Below are 16216 nucleotides of genomic sequence, written 5' to 3' on the forward strand. Positions count from 1 at the left end.
ATATCACATATTAAAAAGCGTCCATTCGGATCCGAGAAAACCTTGTGGATCTGGCAATTGAAATTATTATTGAAAAGAATACCAACCCCTGCTTTGTTGCTGCTGCAGCAGCTGAAGAGCGCTTTGTACCCCCATTCACAAGACCATATATCGGTAGTTTCTCGAGAACAATGGACCTCTTGCAGCATATATATAGATTGCTTTTTCGCTCTCAACCAGTTAAACACCTCTTTTCTTTTGGCATTGTTTCCCAATCCCCTGACATTGAGGGAAATTATTTTCAGATCTGTTGTATTGTGAGTAATGAAGGAGGCTGAGTTGACTGTTTTGCATTTTCACAATAAAAGATATCTAAATGACCACATGCCTTTAAACTATTGTTAATTAGATAGATTTTTATGCCCTGGAGACAGTAAAACGAAAACACACACAAAATGAATAAAATTACTAAAGGACTTATGGTGGAGAAATTAGGCAACTTGATTGCTTGCTACAGCAAAAAAAAGAGAAAAAGCCTGCAACTCTATTAGCCCGTTTAAGTTGCCGACCGCCTCTAATTGGTGAAAAGCATATTGGCAATAACGAAACTGCGAGAAGTTTGAACAATTTACCGGTCAATCTGAACAAAGTTTATTTAGTGTTAATTAAATAGTAAATTTTTGCCCGATCGGCCACAATTTACCTCTGATATACAATTTATCCGGTTGAGATTGGCTGAAGGAGGCAGCAACTCCATTTTTCCTGGCATCCTTAAAAGCTCCCATCTGTACTTTGCGACGGGTAATGATTTCCTGGGGAAGGTCTCGGAACATTTGAAAGTTAGTGCCTTTAAGTCGGTGACCCAGTAAAAAGATCTGTTGACAGTCTTTATATCTAAGGAAACGGGCCAGAATAGGACGCGGATTTCCATCCTTGCTTTTTCCGATGCGATGTACTCGCTGAATTTCTACATTCCTTGCATCCCTATAACCAAGATCACGTTCCAGAAAAGTTCGGAGAACTTCTTCGGTGTCTTCACTAGTGCGGCCGCCTATTTCTGTCGATTCTTCTATGTTCGTGAATTTGATATTCTCCCGGCGAGAGTAGGCTTCTAAGTAAAGATTTTTAGTGTGGATCTCGTCTAACAAATCCCCATTTTTCTGGCATTTTGTCGTGAGCTCTGTTAATTGAGTTTCATAGAGTCGATGCACCTTCTCCATAGCTTCTGTCTTATCCTTGAGTTGTTGTCCAGTAAGGTTGATCCCTTCTTTTAGATCGTCAATATCTTTCTTCGCTGTTGTTTGGAAATCTTCTAGCCTTTGGGTTCGTTTCTCTAAGTTCTCGAGATTGGCTTCAATTTTCTTCACGGCGGATTCTATTGAATCAAGCTTTTCCAGCTTTGCTAAGATTGCTTGTAGAGTTGCACCAACATCTTGTGTCATACTGAGAGCTGTCATTATTTCGTCTTCGTGATGCGTTGGCGAGGAGTATGGCTTCGTTTTTTTGATTTCCGGCGAAAGAGATGATTCGTCGGAAGAGTCTGAGGATATGGTTTTTCTTTTGCTCAAAAACTGACCGAAAAAAACGGCCATTTACCAAAGACAGAGCAGAAAGATCGGCGGGCGGCAGCAACGCACGTCTTTACGTCGCCATTACTCGACCCAGTCCTTTCCATCAAGAGTTAGGGTAGAGTCCCCGGGACTGGAAAATATCCCCCAAGTTTTGGCATATCGAGCCATAGTGGCTAAAACTTTCGATGCGCTTAAGGCGGTTTCGTGTACACTTTCAGTCTTAAAATAAAGTGGGGCTATATTTCGGCCTACAACCTGGAAACCGAGCGTGCGCTCCTTTTACCTAAAAAACCAAGGCATTCAGGAGTTAGTTTAGAGCTTCCGGGACTGGAAAATATCCCCCAAGTCCCAGGAAATCAAGCCGAAAGTCGACAAAATTACCATGCGCGTAAGGCGGTGCCGGCTACTCTTTCAGTCTTAAAGTGAAGTGGGGCTATATTTCGGCCCAGAAGCTCGAAAGTAAACGTTCAAAAAGTTTGGCTGTGTCCATTTCACTGAAAACCAAGGCCATCAGAAATTAGTTTAGAGTGCCCGGGACTGGCAATTATCTGCCAAGTTCCGGGAAATCGAGCCCAAGTAGCCCAAAATCACGATGCGCTTAAGGCGGTCTCGGCTACTCTTTCAGTCTTAAAGTGAAGTAGGGCTATGCTTCGGCCCAGAAGCTCAAAAGTGAGCGTTCAAAAAGTTGTGCTGTGTCCATTTCACTGCAAACCGAGGAAATCAGGAGTTAGTTTAGAGTCCCCGGTACCGGAAAATATCCCCCATTTCCCGGGAAATCGAGCCAAAGTTGGTCAAAATCACGATACGCGTAAGGCGATCCCGGTTACTCTTTCATTCCTAACGTCAACTGGGGCAATATTTCCCCCCAGAGGCTCGAAAGTGGGCGTTCAAAAAGTTGTGCTGTGTCCATTTGACTCCAGAGCAAGGCCACCAGGGGTTACTTTAGAGTCCGCGTGACTGGAAAATATCCCCCAAGTTCCGGGAAATCGAGCCGAAGTTGGTCAAAATTAATATGGGCGTAAGGCGGTCTCGGCTACTCTTTCACTCTTAAAGTGAAGTGGAGCTATATTTTGGCCCAGAAGCTCAAAAGTGAGCGTTCAAGAAGTTTTGCTGTGTCCATTTTACTGCAGACAGAGGACGTCGGGAGTCAGTTTAGAGTCCCCGGGACTGGAAAATATCCCCCAAGTTCCGGGAAATTTAACCGAAGTTGGTCAAAATCACGACACGCGTAGGGCGGTCTCGGCTACTCTTTCAGTCTTAAAGTGAATTGGGGCAATATTTCGGCCCAGAAGCTCGAAACTGAGTGTTTAAAAAGTTTTGCTGTGTCCATTTCACTGCAAAACAAGGCCATCACGACTTAGTTTAGCGTCAAAGGAACTGGAAATATCCCCCAAGTTACGGGAAATCCACCCGAAGTTAGTCAAAATCACCATGCGCTTAAGGGGGTCTCGGCTACTCTTTCAGTCTTAAGGTAAAGTGAGCTTAGATTTAACTCCAGAAGCTCGAAAGTAAGGGTTGAAAAATTTTTGTGTCTATTTCACTCACATCTTAGACAATTAGGAGTGAGTTTAGAGACTTTGGGACTGGAAAATATCTCCCAAGTTTCGCCAGATCGAGCCGAAGATCCTCAAAATCACAATGCGCGTAAGGCGCTCCCGCCTACTCTTTCAGTCTTAAAAAGAAGTAGGGCTATATTTCGGCCAGCAAGCTCGAAAGTGCGCGTTCAAAAAGTGTTCCTGTGTCCATTTCACTAGAAACCAAGGCCATCAGAAGTTAGTTTAGAGTCCCCAGGACTGGAAAATATCCCCCTATTTCCGGGAAATCGAAACGAAGTATCCCAAAATCACGATGCGCGTAAGGCGGTCTCGGCTACTCTTTCAGTCTTAAAGTGAAGTGGGGCTATATTTCGAGCCATAAGCTCGAAAGTGAGCGTTCAAAAAGTTTTGCTGTTTACATTTAACTGCAAACTAAGGCCATCGGAAGTTAGTTTATCTTCCCCGGGAATTGAAAATATTCGCCAACTTCCGGCAAATCGAGCCGAAGTTGGTCAAAATTACGATGCGCGTAAGGCGATCTCGGCTACTCTTTCAGTCTTAAAGTGAAGTAGGGCTATATTTCGGCCGAGAAGCTCGAAAGTGAGCGTTCAAAGAAATGTGCTGTGTCTATTTCACTGCAAACCAAGGCCATCAGTAGTTAGTTTAGAGTCCCCGGGACTGGAATATATACCCGAAGTTCCGGGAAATCTAACGGAAGTTGGTCAAAATCACGATGCTCGGAACACCGTCTCGGCTACTCTTTCAGTCTTAAAGTAAAGTGGGGCTATATTTCGGCCCAGAAGCTCGAAAGTGAACCTTTAAAAAGTTACGCTTTGTGCATTTAACTGCAAACCAAGGCCATCAGGAGTTAGTTTAAAGTCCCCCCGACTGGAAAATATACCCCAAGTTTCGGGAAATCGAGCTGAACTGAGTCAAAATCACGATGCTCGTAAGGAGGTCTCGGCTACTATTTCAGTCTTAAAGTGAAGTACCGTTGTATTTCGGCCCAGAAGCTCGAAACTGAGCGTTCAAAAAGTTTTCCTGCGTCCATTTCACATCAAACCAAGGCCATCAGGAGTTAGTTTAGACTGCCGGGGACTTGAAAATATCGCCAAAATTCAAGAAAATCGAGCGGAAGTTGCTCAAAATCACGATGCGCGTAAGGCGGTCTCGGCTACTCTTTGATTCTTAAAGTGAACTGGGGCTATATTTCGGCCGAAAAGCTAGAAAGTGAAAGTTCAAAAAGTTTTGCTGTGTTCATTTCACTGCAAACCAAGGCCATCAGGAGTTAGTTTAGACTCCTCGGGACTGGAAAATATCGCCCAAGTTCGGGGAAATCGAGCCCAATTTTGTCAAAATCACGATGCGCGTAAAGCGGTCTCGGCTACTCTTTGATTCTTAAAGTGAACTGGGGCTATATTTCGGCCCAGAAGCTCGAAAGTGAAAGTTCAAAAAGTTTTGCTGTGTCCATTTCCCCGCAAACCAAGCCACATCAGCAGATTGTTTACAGTGTCCGGGACATCAAAATATCCCCCAAGTCCAGGGAAATCCAGCCGAAGTTTGTCAAAATCACGATGCGCGTAAAGTAGTGTCGGCTACTCTTTTAGTCTTAAAGTGACGTGGCTGTATATTTCGGCCCAGAAGCTCGAAAGTGAGCGTTCAAAAAGTTATGCTGTGCCCATTTCACTGCAAAGCAAGGCCCTCAGGAAGTAGTTTACAGTCCCCGGAACTGGAAAATATCCTCCAAGTTCCGCGAAATCGAGACGAAGTTGGTCAAAATAACGATTCGCGTAAGGCCGTCTCGGCTACTCTTTCAGTCTGAAAGTGAAGTAGGGCTATATTTCGGCCCAGAAGCTCCAAAGTGAGCGCTGCAAAAAATTTGCTGTGTCCATTTCACTGCAAACCAAGGCCATCTGGAGTTAGCTCGAAAGTGAGCGTTCAAAAAGTTTTCCTCTCTCAATTTCACTGAAAACAAAGGCCATCATGAGTTAGTTTAGAGTCCCCGGGAGTGGAAAATATCTTTTAAGTTCTGGCAACTCAAGCCGAAGTTGGTCAAAATGACGATGCGCCTAAGGCGGCCTCGGCTACTCCTTCAGGCTTAAAGTGAAGTGGGGCTATATTTCGGCCCAGAAGCTCCAAAGTGAGCGCTGCAAAAAATTTGCTTTGTCCATTTCACTGCAAACCAAGGCCATCAGGAGTTAGTTTAGAGTCCCCGGGACTGCAATATATTTCCCAAGTTCCGCAAAAATCGAGAAGACGTTGCTCAAAATCACGATGCGCGCAAGACGGTCTTGGCTAGTCTTTCAGTCTTAAAGCGAAGTGGGGCTATATTTCGCCCCAGAAGCTCAAAAGTGAGCTTCAAAAAGTTTTGGTGTATCCATTTCAATGCAAACGAAGGCCATCAGGAGTTACTTAAGAGTCTTCGGGACTGGAAAATATCCCCCCAAGTTCAGGGAAATTTAGCCGAAGTTGGTCAAAATCACGGTGCGCGTTAGGTAGCCTCGCTTGCTGTTTCAGTCTTAAAGTGAAGTGAGGCTTTATTCCTGCCCAGGAGCTTGAAAGTGAGCGTTCAAAAAGTTTGCCTGTGTTTATTTGACTGCAAACCAAAGCGATCAGGAGCTAGTTTAGAGTCCCCGGGACTGGAAAATATCCCCCAACTTCCGGGAAATCGAGCCGAAGTTTGTCAAAATCACGATTTGCGTTAGGTAGTGTTGGCTACTCTTTCAGTCTTAGAGTGAAGTGGGGCTATATTTCGGGCGAGAAGCCCCAAAGTGAGCGTTCAAAAAGTTTTGCTGTGTTCATTTCACTGCAAACCAAGGCCATCAGGAGTTAGTTTAGCGTCCCCGGGACAAGAAAATATGCCCCAAGGTCCGGGAAATTGAGCCGGGGTGGGTCAAAATCACGATGCCCCTAAAGTGGTCTCGGCTACTCTTTCTGTCTTAAAGTGAAGTGGGGCTATATTTCTGTCCAGAAGCTCGAAAGTGAGCGTTCACAAAGTTTTGCTGTGTGCATTTCACTGCAAACCAAAGCTATCAAAAGTTAGTTTAGGGTCTCCGGGACTGGAAAATATTCCCCAAGGTCCGGGAAATTGAGCCGGGGTGGGTCAAAATCACGATGCCCCTAAAGTGGTCTCGGCTACTCTTTCTGTCTTAAAGTGAAGTGGGGCTATATTTCTGTCCAGAAGCTCGAAAGTGAGCGTTCACAAAGTTTTGCTGTGTGCATTTCACTGCAAACCAAAGCTATCAAAAGTTAGTTTAGGGTCTCCGGGACTGGAAAATATTCCCCAAGTTCCGGGAAAGCGAGCCGAAGTTGATCAAAGTCACGATGCGGGAAATGCGGTCTCGGCTACTTTTTCAGTCTTAAAGTAAAGTGTGGCTATATTTCGGCCCACAAGCTCGAAAGTGATTGTTCAAAAAGTTTTGCTCTGTCCATTTCAATGCAAAGCAAGGCGATCAGGAGTTAGTTTAGGGTCCCCGGGACTGGAAAATATTCCCCAAGTTCCGGGAAAGCGAGCCAAAGTTGATGAAAATCACGATGCGGGAAATGCGCTCTCAGCTACTTTTTCAGTCTTAAAGTTAAGTGGGGCTATATTTCGGCCCAGAAGCTCCAAAGTGGGCGTTCAAAAATTTATGCTGTGTCCATTTCAGTGCAAATTAAGGCCATCCGGAGTTAGTTTAGAGTCGCCCGGACTAGAAAATATCCCAAAAGTTGCGTGAAATCGAGCTGAACTTGGGCTAACTCACGATGCGCGTGAGGCGGTCTCGGCTACTATTTCAGTCTGAAAGTGAAGTGGGATTCTATTTCGGCCCAGAAGCTACAAAGAGAGTGTTCAAAAAGCTTTCCTTTGTCCATTTGACTGAAAACCAAGGCCATCAGGAGTTAGTTTAGAGCCCGCGCAAATGGAATATATCCCACAAGTTCCGGGAAATCGACCCGAAGTTGGTCAAAATCACGATTTGCGCAAGACGGTCTCGGCTACTCTTTCAGTCTTAAAGTAAAGTTGGGCTATATTTCGGTCCAGAAGCTCGAGAGTGAGCGTTCAAAAAGTTTCGCTGTGTCCATTTCACTGAAAACCAAGACAATCAGGAGTTAGTTTAGAGTCCCCGGGACTGGAAAATATCCCCCAAGTTCCGGCAAATCGAGCCGAAGTTGGTCAAAATCACGGTGCGCTTAAGATGGTGTCGGCTACTCCTTCAGTCTTAAAGTGAAGTGGGGCGCTATTTCGGCCCACAAGCTCAAAGCTCAAAACAATTACTGTGTCTATTTCACTGCAAACCAAGGCTATCAGTAGTTAGTTTACAGTCCCCGGGAGTGGAATGTTTTTCCGAAGTTCCGGAAAATCGAGAAGACGTTGGTCAAAATCACGATTCGCGTAAGATGGTCTCGGCTACTCTTTCAGTCTTAAAGAGAAGTGGGGCTATATTTCGGCCCAGAAGCTCAAAAGTGAGCGTTCAAAAAGTTTTGCTGTATCCATTTCAATGCAAACGAAGGCCATCAGGGGTTACTTAAGAGTCCTTGGGACTGGAAAATATCCCCCAAGTTCCGGTAAATCCAGCCGAAGTTGGTCAAAATCACGATGTGCGTAAGGTGGTCTCGGCTACTCTTTCAGTCTTCAAGTGAAGTGGGGCTATATTTCGGCCCAGAAGCTCGAAAGTGAGTGTTTAAAAAGTTTTGCTCTGTGACTTTCAGTGCAAACCAAGGCCATCAGAAGTTAGTTTAGAGTCCCCGGGACTGGAGAATATCCCCCAAGTCCCGGGAAATCCAGCCGAAGCTGATCAAATTCATGATGTGCGTAACATGGTCTCGGCTATTTTGTCAGTCCTAAAGTGAAGTGTGGCTATATTTCGGCCCACAAGCTAGAAAGTGAGCGTTCAAAAAGTTTTGTTGTGTCCATTTGACTTCAAAACAAGGCCATCAGGACTTAGTTTAGCGTCCAAGGGACTGCAAAATATCCCCCAAGTTCCGGGAAATCCATTCGAAGTTCGTCAAAATTACGATGCGCGTAAGGCGGTCTCATCTACTCTTTCAGTGTTAAAGTAAAGTGGGGCTATATTTCTGCCCAGAAGCTCCAAATTTGTGCTCTGTCCATTTCACTGAAAACCAAGGCCATCAGGAGTTATTGTAGAGTCTCTTTGACTGGAATATATCCCCCAAGTTTCGGGAAATAAACGCGAAATTGGTTAAAATCACGATTCGCTCAAGACGGTCTCGCCTACTTTTTCAGTCTTAAAGTAAAATGGGGCTCTATTTCGGCCCAGAAGCTCGAGAGTGAGGGTTCAAAAACTTTCGCTGTGTCCATTTCACTGCAAACCAAGACAAGCAGGAGTTAGTTGAGAGTCCCTTGGACTGGAAAATATCCCCCAATTTCCGGGAAATCAACCTGAAGTTTGTCAAAATCACGATGCACGTAAGGCACTCTCGGCTACTCTTTCAGTGTTAAAGTAATGGGGGGCTATATTTTGGCCCAGAAGCTCGAAATTGAGCGTTCAAAAAGTTTTGCTGGGTCTATTTTACTGCAAACCAAGGCCATCAGGAGTTAGTTTAGAGTCCTCAGAACTGGAATTTATCCCTTATTTGCCGCAAATGGAGCCGAAGTTGCTCAAAATCACAATGCACGTAAGGCGGTCTCGGCTACTTTTTCAGTCTTCAAGTGAAGTGGGGTTCTATTTCGGTCCAGAAGCTCGAAAGTATGCGTTCAAAAACTTTTTCTGTTTCCGTTTCACTGCAAACCAAGACCAGCACGAGTTAGTTTAGCGTCCCCGGGACTGCAAAATATTTCGCAAGTTCCGGGAAATCGAGCCGAAGTTGATCAAAATCACGATGCGCGAAACGTGGTCTCGGCTACTGTTTGAGTCTTAAAGTGAAGGATGGCTATATTTCGGCCCACAAGCTCGAAAGTGAGCGTTCAAAAAGTTTTGCTGCGTCCATTTCACTGCAAACCAAGGCAACCAGGAGTTAGTTTAGAGTCCCCGGAACTGGAAAATATTCCCTAAGTTCCAGGAAATGGCGCCGAAGTTGATGAAAATTACGATGCGCGTAACGGGCTCTCGGTTATTCTTTTAGTCTTAAATTTAAGTAGGGCTATATTGCGGCACTGAAGCTCGAAGGTGAGCGTTCAGAATGTTTTGCTGTGTTCATTAAACTACAAACCAAGGTCATCGGGAGTTAGTTTAGCGTCCCCGGGACTTTAAATTATTCGCCAACTTGCGGGAAATCGAGCAAAAGTGGCCCAAAATCACGATGCGCGTAAGGCGGTCTCGGCTACTCTTTCAGTCTTAAAATTAAGGGGGGCTATATTTCGACCTAGAAGCTCGAGACCGGGCGTGCGCTAATTTTACCTGTGTCCATTTCACTGACATCTTCGGCCCTCAGGAGTTAGTTTAGAGTCCTTGGGACTGGAAAATATTTCCCAAATTCTGGCAGATCGAGCCAAAGTTGCTCAAAATCACGATGCGCGTAAGGCGGTCTCGGCTACTCTTTCAGTCTTGAAATAAGGTGGGGCTATATTTCGGCCCAGAAGCTCAACACCGAGCGTGCGCTCCTTTTGCCTGCGTACATATCACTGAAAACTAAGTTCATCAGGAGTTAACATGGAGTCCTCGGGACTGGAAAATATTCCCCGAATTACGGCAAATCGAGCCAAAGATGCTCAAAATCACGATGCGCCTAAGGTGGTCTCGGCTACTCGTTTACTCCGAAAATGAAGTGGGGCTATATTTCGGTTCTACAAGCTCGACACCTAGCGTGCTCTTCTTTTACCTGTGTCCGTTTCACTAAGAACTAAGTCCATCAGGATATAGTTTAGAATCCTCGAGACTGGAAGCTATCCTCCAAGTTTCGGCAAATTGAGCCATAGTTTCTTAAAATTACGATAGCTGTACGGCAGTTTCGTTTACTCTTTCAGTCTTAAAATGAACTGTGGCTACATTTCGGCCTAGAAGCTCGACACCGAGTGTGCGCTCCTGTTACCTGTGACCATTTTACTGAAAACTAAGGCCATCAAGAGTTAGGGTAGAATCCCTGAGACTGGAAAATATCCCCCAAGGTTTGGCATATCGAGCCATAGTGGCTAAATCTTTTGATGCGCTTAAGGCGGTTTCGTGTACACTTTCAGTCTTAAAATAAAGTGGGGCTATATTTCGGCCTACAACCTGGAAACCGAGCGTGCGCTCCTTTTACCTGTGTCCATTTCACTAAAAACCAAGACATTCAGGAGTTAGTTTAGAGCTTCCGGAACTGGAAAATATCCCCCAAGTCCCAGGAAATCAAGCCGAAGTTCGACAAAATTACCATGCGCGTAAGGCGGTGCCGGCTACTCTTTCAGTCTTAAAGTAAAGTGGGGCTATATTTCGGCCCAGAAGCTCGAAAGTGAACGTTCAAAAAGTTTGGCTGTGTCCATTTCACTGAAAACCAAGGCCATCAGAAATTAGTTTAGAGTGCCCGGGACTGGCAATTATCTGCCAAGTTCCGCGAAATCGAGCCGAAGTAGCCCAAAATAACGATGCGCGTAAGGCGGTCTCGGCTAGTCTTTCAGCCTTAAAGTGAAGTAAGGCCATGCTTCGGCCCAGAAGCTCAAAAGTGAGCGCTCAAAAAGTTGTGCTGTGTCCATTTTACTGGAAACGGAGGAAATCAGCAGTTAGTTTAGAGTCCCCGGTACCGGAAAATATCCCCCATTTCCCGGGAAATCGAGCCAAAGTTGGTCAAAATCACGATGCGCGTAAGGCGGTCCCTGTTACTCTTTTATTCTTAAAGTGAACTGGGGCAATATTTCCCCCCAGAAGCTCGAAAGTGAGCGTTCAAAAAGTTGTGCTGTGTCCATTTCATTCCAGAGCAAGGCCATCAGGAGTTACTTTAGAGTCCGCGTGACTGGAAAATATCCCCCAAGTTCCGGGAAATCGAGGCGAAGTTGGTCAAAATTACGATGGGCGTAAGGCGGTCTCGGCTACTCTTGCACTCTTAAAGTGAAGTGGAGCTATATTTCGGCCCAGAAGCTCAAAAGTGAGCGTTCAAAAAGTTTTGCTGTGTCCATTTTACTGCAGACCAAGGACGTCGGGGGTCAGTTTAGAGTCCCCGGGACTGGAAAATATCCCCCAAGTTCCGGGAAATCTAACCAAAGTTGGTCAAAATCACGACGTGCGTAGGGCGGTCTCGGCTACTCTTTCAGTCTTAAAGTGAATTGGGGCAATATTTCGACCCAGAAGCTCGAAACTGAGTGTTTAAAAAGTTTTGCTTTGTCCATTTCACTGCAAAACAAGGCCATCACGACTTAGTTTAGCGTCAAAGGAACTGGAAATATCCCCCAAGTTACGGGATATCCACCCGAAGTTAGTCAAAATCACCATGCGCTTAAGGGGGTCTCGGCTACTCTTTCAGTCTTAAGGTAAAGTGGGCTTAGATTTAACTCCAGAAGCTCGAAAGTAAGGCTTCAAAAATTTTTGTGTCTATTTCACTCACATCTTAGACAATCAGGAGTGAGTTTAGAGACTTTGGGACTGGAAAATATCTCCCAAGTTTCGCCAGATCGAGCCGAAGATCCTCAAAATCACAATGCGCGTAAGGCGCTCCCGCCTACTCTTTCAGTCTTAAAAAGAAGTAGGGCTATATTTCGGCCAGCAAGCTCGAAAGTGCGCGTTCAAAAAGTGTTCCTGTGTCCATTTCACTAGAAACGAAGGCCATCAGCAGTCAGTTTAGAGACCCCGGGACTGGAAAATATCACCCTATTTCCGGGAATTCGAGCCGAAGTATCCCAAAATCACGATGCGCGTAAGGCGGTCTCGGCTACTCTTTCAGTCTTAAAGGTAAGTGGGGCTATATTTCGAGCCATAAGCTCGAAAGTAAGCGTTCAAAAGGTTTTGCTGTGTCCATTTAACTGCAAACTAAGGCCATCGGAAGTTAGTTTAGCTTCCTCGGGAATTGAAAATATTCGCAAACTTCCGGGAAATTGAGCCGAAGTTGGTCAAAATTACAATGCGCGTAAGGCGGTCTCGGCTACTCTTTCAGTCTTAAAGTGAAGTAGGGCTATATTTCGGCCGGGAAGTTCGAAAGTGAGCGTTGAAAACAATGTGCTGTGTCCATTTCACTGCAAACCAAGACCATCAGCAGTTAGTTTAGAGTCCCCGGGACTGGAATATATCCCCGAAATTCCGGAAAATCCGACGGAAGTTGGTCAAAATCACGATGCGCGTAAGACGGTCTCGGCTACTCTTTCAGTCTTAAAGTAAAGTGGGGCTATATTTCGGCCCAGAAGCTCGAAAGTGAACCTTTAAAAAGTTACGCTTTGTGCATTTAACTGCAAACCAAGGCCATCAGGAGTTGGTTTAGAGTCCCGCGCACTGGAAAATATCCCGCAAGTTTCGGGAAATTGAGCTGAACTGGGTCAAAATCACAATGCTCGTAAGGAGGTCTTGGCTACTATTTCAGTCTTAAAGTGACGTACGGTTGTATTTCGGCCCAGAAGCTCGAAACTGAGCGTTCAAAAAGTGTTACCTTGTTCATTTCACATCAAACCAAGGCCATCAGGAGTTATTTTAGACTGCTCGGGACTGGAAAATATCGCCCAAGTTCGGGGAAATCGAGCCCAATTTTGTCAAAATCACGATGCGCGTAAGGCGGTCTCGGCTACTCTTTGATTCTTAAAGTGAACTGGGGCTATATTTCTGCCCAGAAGCTCGAAAGTGAAAGTTCAAAAAGTTTTGCTGTGTCCATTTCACCGCAAACCAAGCCACATCAGCAGATTGTTTACAGTGTCCGGGACATCAAAATATCCCCCAAGTCCCGGGAAATCCAGCCGAAGTTTGTCAAAATCACGATGCGTCTAAGGCGGTCTCGGCTACTCTGATTCTTAAAGTGAACTGGGGCTGTATTTCGGCCGAGAAGCTAGAAAGTGAAAGTTCAAAAAGGTTTGCTGTGTTCATTTCACTGCAAACCAAGGCAATCAGGAGTTAGTTTAGACTCCTCCGGACTGGAAAATATCGCCCAAGTTCGGGGAAATCGAGCCCAATTTTGTCAAAATCACGATGCGCGTAAGGCGGTCTCGGCTACTCTGATTCTTAAAGTGAACTGAAACTGCACTGAACTGAAAGTGAAAGTTCAAAAAGTTTTGCTGTGTCCATTTCACCGCGAACCAAGCCACATCAGCAGATTGTTTACAGTGTCCGGGACATCAAAATATCCCCGAAGTCCCGGGAAATCGAGCCGAAGTTTGTCAAAATCACGATGCGCGTCTAGGAGTCTCGGCTACTCTTTTAGTCTTAAAGTGACGTGGCTGTATATTTCGGCCTAGAAGCTCGAAAGTGAGCGTTCAAAAAGTTGTGCTCTCTCAATTTAACTGAAAACCAAGGCCATCATGAGTTAGTTTAGAGTCCGCGGGACTAAAAAATATCTCTTAAGTTCTGGCAACTCAAGCCGAAGTTGGTCAAAATCACGATGCGTCTAAGGCGGTCTCGGCTACTATTTCAGTCTTAAAGTGAAGTGGGGCTATATTTCGGCCCAGAATTTCGAAAGTAAGCGTTCAAAAGAATTTGCTGTGTCCATTTCACTGCAGACCAAGGCCATTAGGGGTTAGTTTAGAGTCCTTGGAACTTGAATATATCCCCGAAGTTTCGGGAAATCCAGCCGAAGTTGGTCAAAATCACGATGCGCGTAAGACGGTCTCGGCTGCTATTTCAGTCTTAAACTGAAGTGGGGCTATATTTCGGCTAACAACCTCGAAGGGGAGCGTTGAAAAAGTTTTGCTCTCTCCATTTCAATGCAAACCAAGGCAATCAGGAGTTACATTAGAGTCCCCGGTACCGGAAAATATTCCCCATTTCCTGGGAAATCGAGCCAAACTTGGTCAAAATCACGATGCGCGTAAGGCGGTCTCGGCGATTCTTTCATTCTTAAAGTGAACTCGGGCTATATTTCGGCCCAGAAGCTCGAAAGTGAAAGTTCGAAAAGTTTTGCTGTGTCCATTTCACCGCGAACCAAGCCACATCAGGAGATAGTTTACAGTCTCCGGGACATCAAAATATCCCCCAAGTTCCGTTAAATCGAGCCGAAGTTTATGAAAATCACGATGCGCGTAAAGCAGTCTCGGCTACTCTTTTAGTCGTAAAGTGACGCGGCGGTATATTTTGGCCCAGAAGCTCGAAAGTGAGCGTTCAAAAAGTTATTCTGTGCCCATTTCACTGCAAAGCAAGGCCCTCAGGAAGTAGTTTACAGTCCCCGGAACTGGAAAATATCCTCCAAGTTCCGCGAAATCGAGACGAAGTTGGTCAAAATAACGATTCGCGTAAGGCCGTCTCGGCTACTCTTTCAGTCTGAAAGTGAAGTAGGGCTATATTTCGGTCCAGAAGCTCGAGAGTGAGCGTTCAAAAAGTTTTGCTCTCTCAATTTCACTGAAAACCAAGGCTATCATGAGTTAGTTTAGAGTCCCCGGGAGTGGAAAATATCTTTTAAGTTCTGGCAACTCAAGCCGAAGTTGGTCAAAATCAAGTGAAGTGGGGCTCTATTTCGGCCCAGAAGCTCCAAAGTGAGCGCTGCAAAAAATTTCCTTTGTCCATTTCACTGCAAACCAAGGCCATCAGGAGTTAGTTTAGAGTCCCTGGGACTGCAATATATTTCCCAAGTTCCGGAAAATCGAGAAGACGTTGCTCAAAATCACGATGCGCGCAACACGGTCTTGGCTAGTCTTTCAGTCTTAAAGTGAAGTGGGGCTATATTTCGGCCCAGAAGCTCAAAAGTGAGCTTCAAAAAGTTTTCCTGTGTCCATTTCAATGCAAACGAAGGCCATCAGGGGTTACTTTATAGTCTTCGGGACTGGAAAATATCTCCCCAAGTTCAGGGAAATTTAGCCGAAGTTGGTCAAAATCACGGTGCGCGTTAGGCGGTCTCGCTTACTGTTTCAGTCTTAAAGTGAGGTGAGGCTTTATTCCTGCCCAGGAGCTTGAAAGTGAGCGTTCAAAAAGTTTGCCTGTGTTTATTTGACTGCAAACCAAAGCCATCAGGAGCTAGTTTAGAGTCCCCGGGACTGGAAAATATCCCCCAACGTCCGGGAAATCGAGCCGAAGTTTGTCAAAATCACGATTTGCGTAAGGTGGTGTCGGCTACTCTTTCAGTCTTAGAGTGAAGAGGGGCTATATTTCGGGCGAGAAGCCCGAAAGTGAGCGTTCAAAAAGTTTTGCTGTGTTCATTTCACTGCAAACCAAGGCCATCAGGAGTTAGTTTAGCATCCCCGGGACAAGAAAATATGCCCCAAGGTCCGGGAAATTGAGCCGAGGTGGGTCAAAATCACGATGCCCCTAAAGTGGTCTCGGCTACTCTTTCTGTCTTAAAGTGAAGTGGGGCTATATTTCGGGCCAGAAGCCCGAAAGTGAGCGTTCAAAAAGTTTTGCTGTGTCCATTTCACTGCAAACCAAGGCCATCAGGGGTTAGTTTAGAGTCCGCGGGACTGAAAAATATTGCCCAAGTTCCGGGGAATCGAACCGAAGTTGATCAAAATCACGATGCGCGAAATGCGGTATCGGCTACTCTTTCAGTCTTAAAGTGAAGTGTGGCTATATTTCGGCCCAGAAGCCCGAAAGTGAGCCTTCAAAAGGTTTTGCTGCGTTCTTTGACTGAAACACAGGGCCATCACGAGTTAGTTTAGCGTCCCTGGGACTGGAAAATATTCCCCAAGTTCCGGTAAGTCGAGCTGAAGTTGGTCAAAATCACGATGCTCCCAAAGCGGTCTCGGCTACCCTTTCCGTCTTAAACTGAAATGGGGCTATATTTCTGTCGAGAAGCTCGAAAGTGAGCGTTCAGAAAGTTTTGCTGTGTGCATTTCACTGCAAACCAAAGCCATCAGGAGCTAGTTTAGAGTCCCCGGGACTGGAAAATATCCCCCAACTTCCGGGACATCCGCCCAAAGTTTGTCAAAATCACAATGTGCGTAAGGTGGTCTCGGTTACTCTTTAAGTCTTAAAGTAAAGTGGGGCTTTATTTCGGCCAGGAAGCTCGAAGGTGAGCGTTCCAAAAGTTTTGCTCTGTCCATTTCACTGCAAACCAAGGCCATGAGGAGTTAGTTTAGAGTTCCTGGGACTGGAAAATATCCCCCAAGTTCCGGAATATCGACCGGAAGTTTGTCAAACTCACGATGCGAGTAGGCGGTCT

At 45.5% G+C, this 16216-nt stretch overlaps 1 protein-coding gene across 1 annotated transcript; it reads right to left on the reverse strand.

Annotated features, from left to right (window-relative positions):
* Positions 1–223: 223 nt before the first annotated feature.
* Positions 224–1651, reverse strand: LOC145485735 (uncharacterized). Its single transcript, XM_081464354.1, has one exon. The coding sequence runs from the start codon at positions 1569–1571 to the stop codon at positions 645–647; it is 927 nt and encodes a 308-aa protein (XP_081320480.1). The 5' UTR covers positions 1572–1651; the 3' UTR covers positions 224–644.
* Between the last annotated feature and the right edge of the window lie 14565 nt (positions 1652–16216).

This window comes from Orbicella franksi, chromosome 4 (assembly GCF_964199315.1).
Source record: "Orbicella franksi chromosome 4, jaOrbFran1.1, whole genome shotgun sequence".
NCBI lineage: Eukaryota > Metazoa > Cnidaria > Anthozoa > Scleractinia > Merulinidae > Orbicella > Orbicella franksi.

What these genes read in the sequence shown, in the direction of transcription:
- LOC145485735 (XM_081464354.1), bottom strand. Translation starts at nt 1,571, where the DNA reads ATGGCCGTTTTTTTCGGTCAGTTTTTGAGCAAAAGAAAAACCATATCC.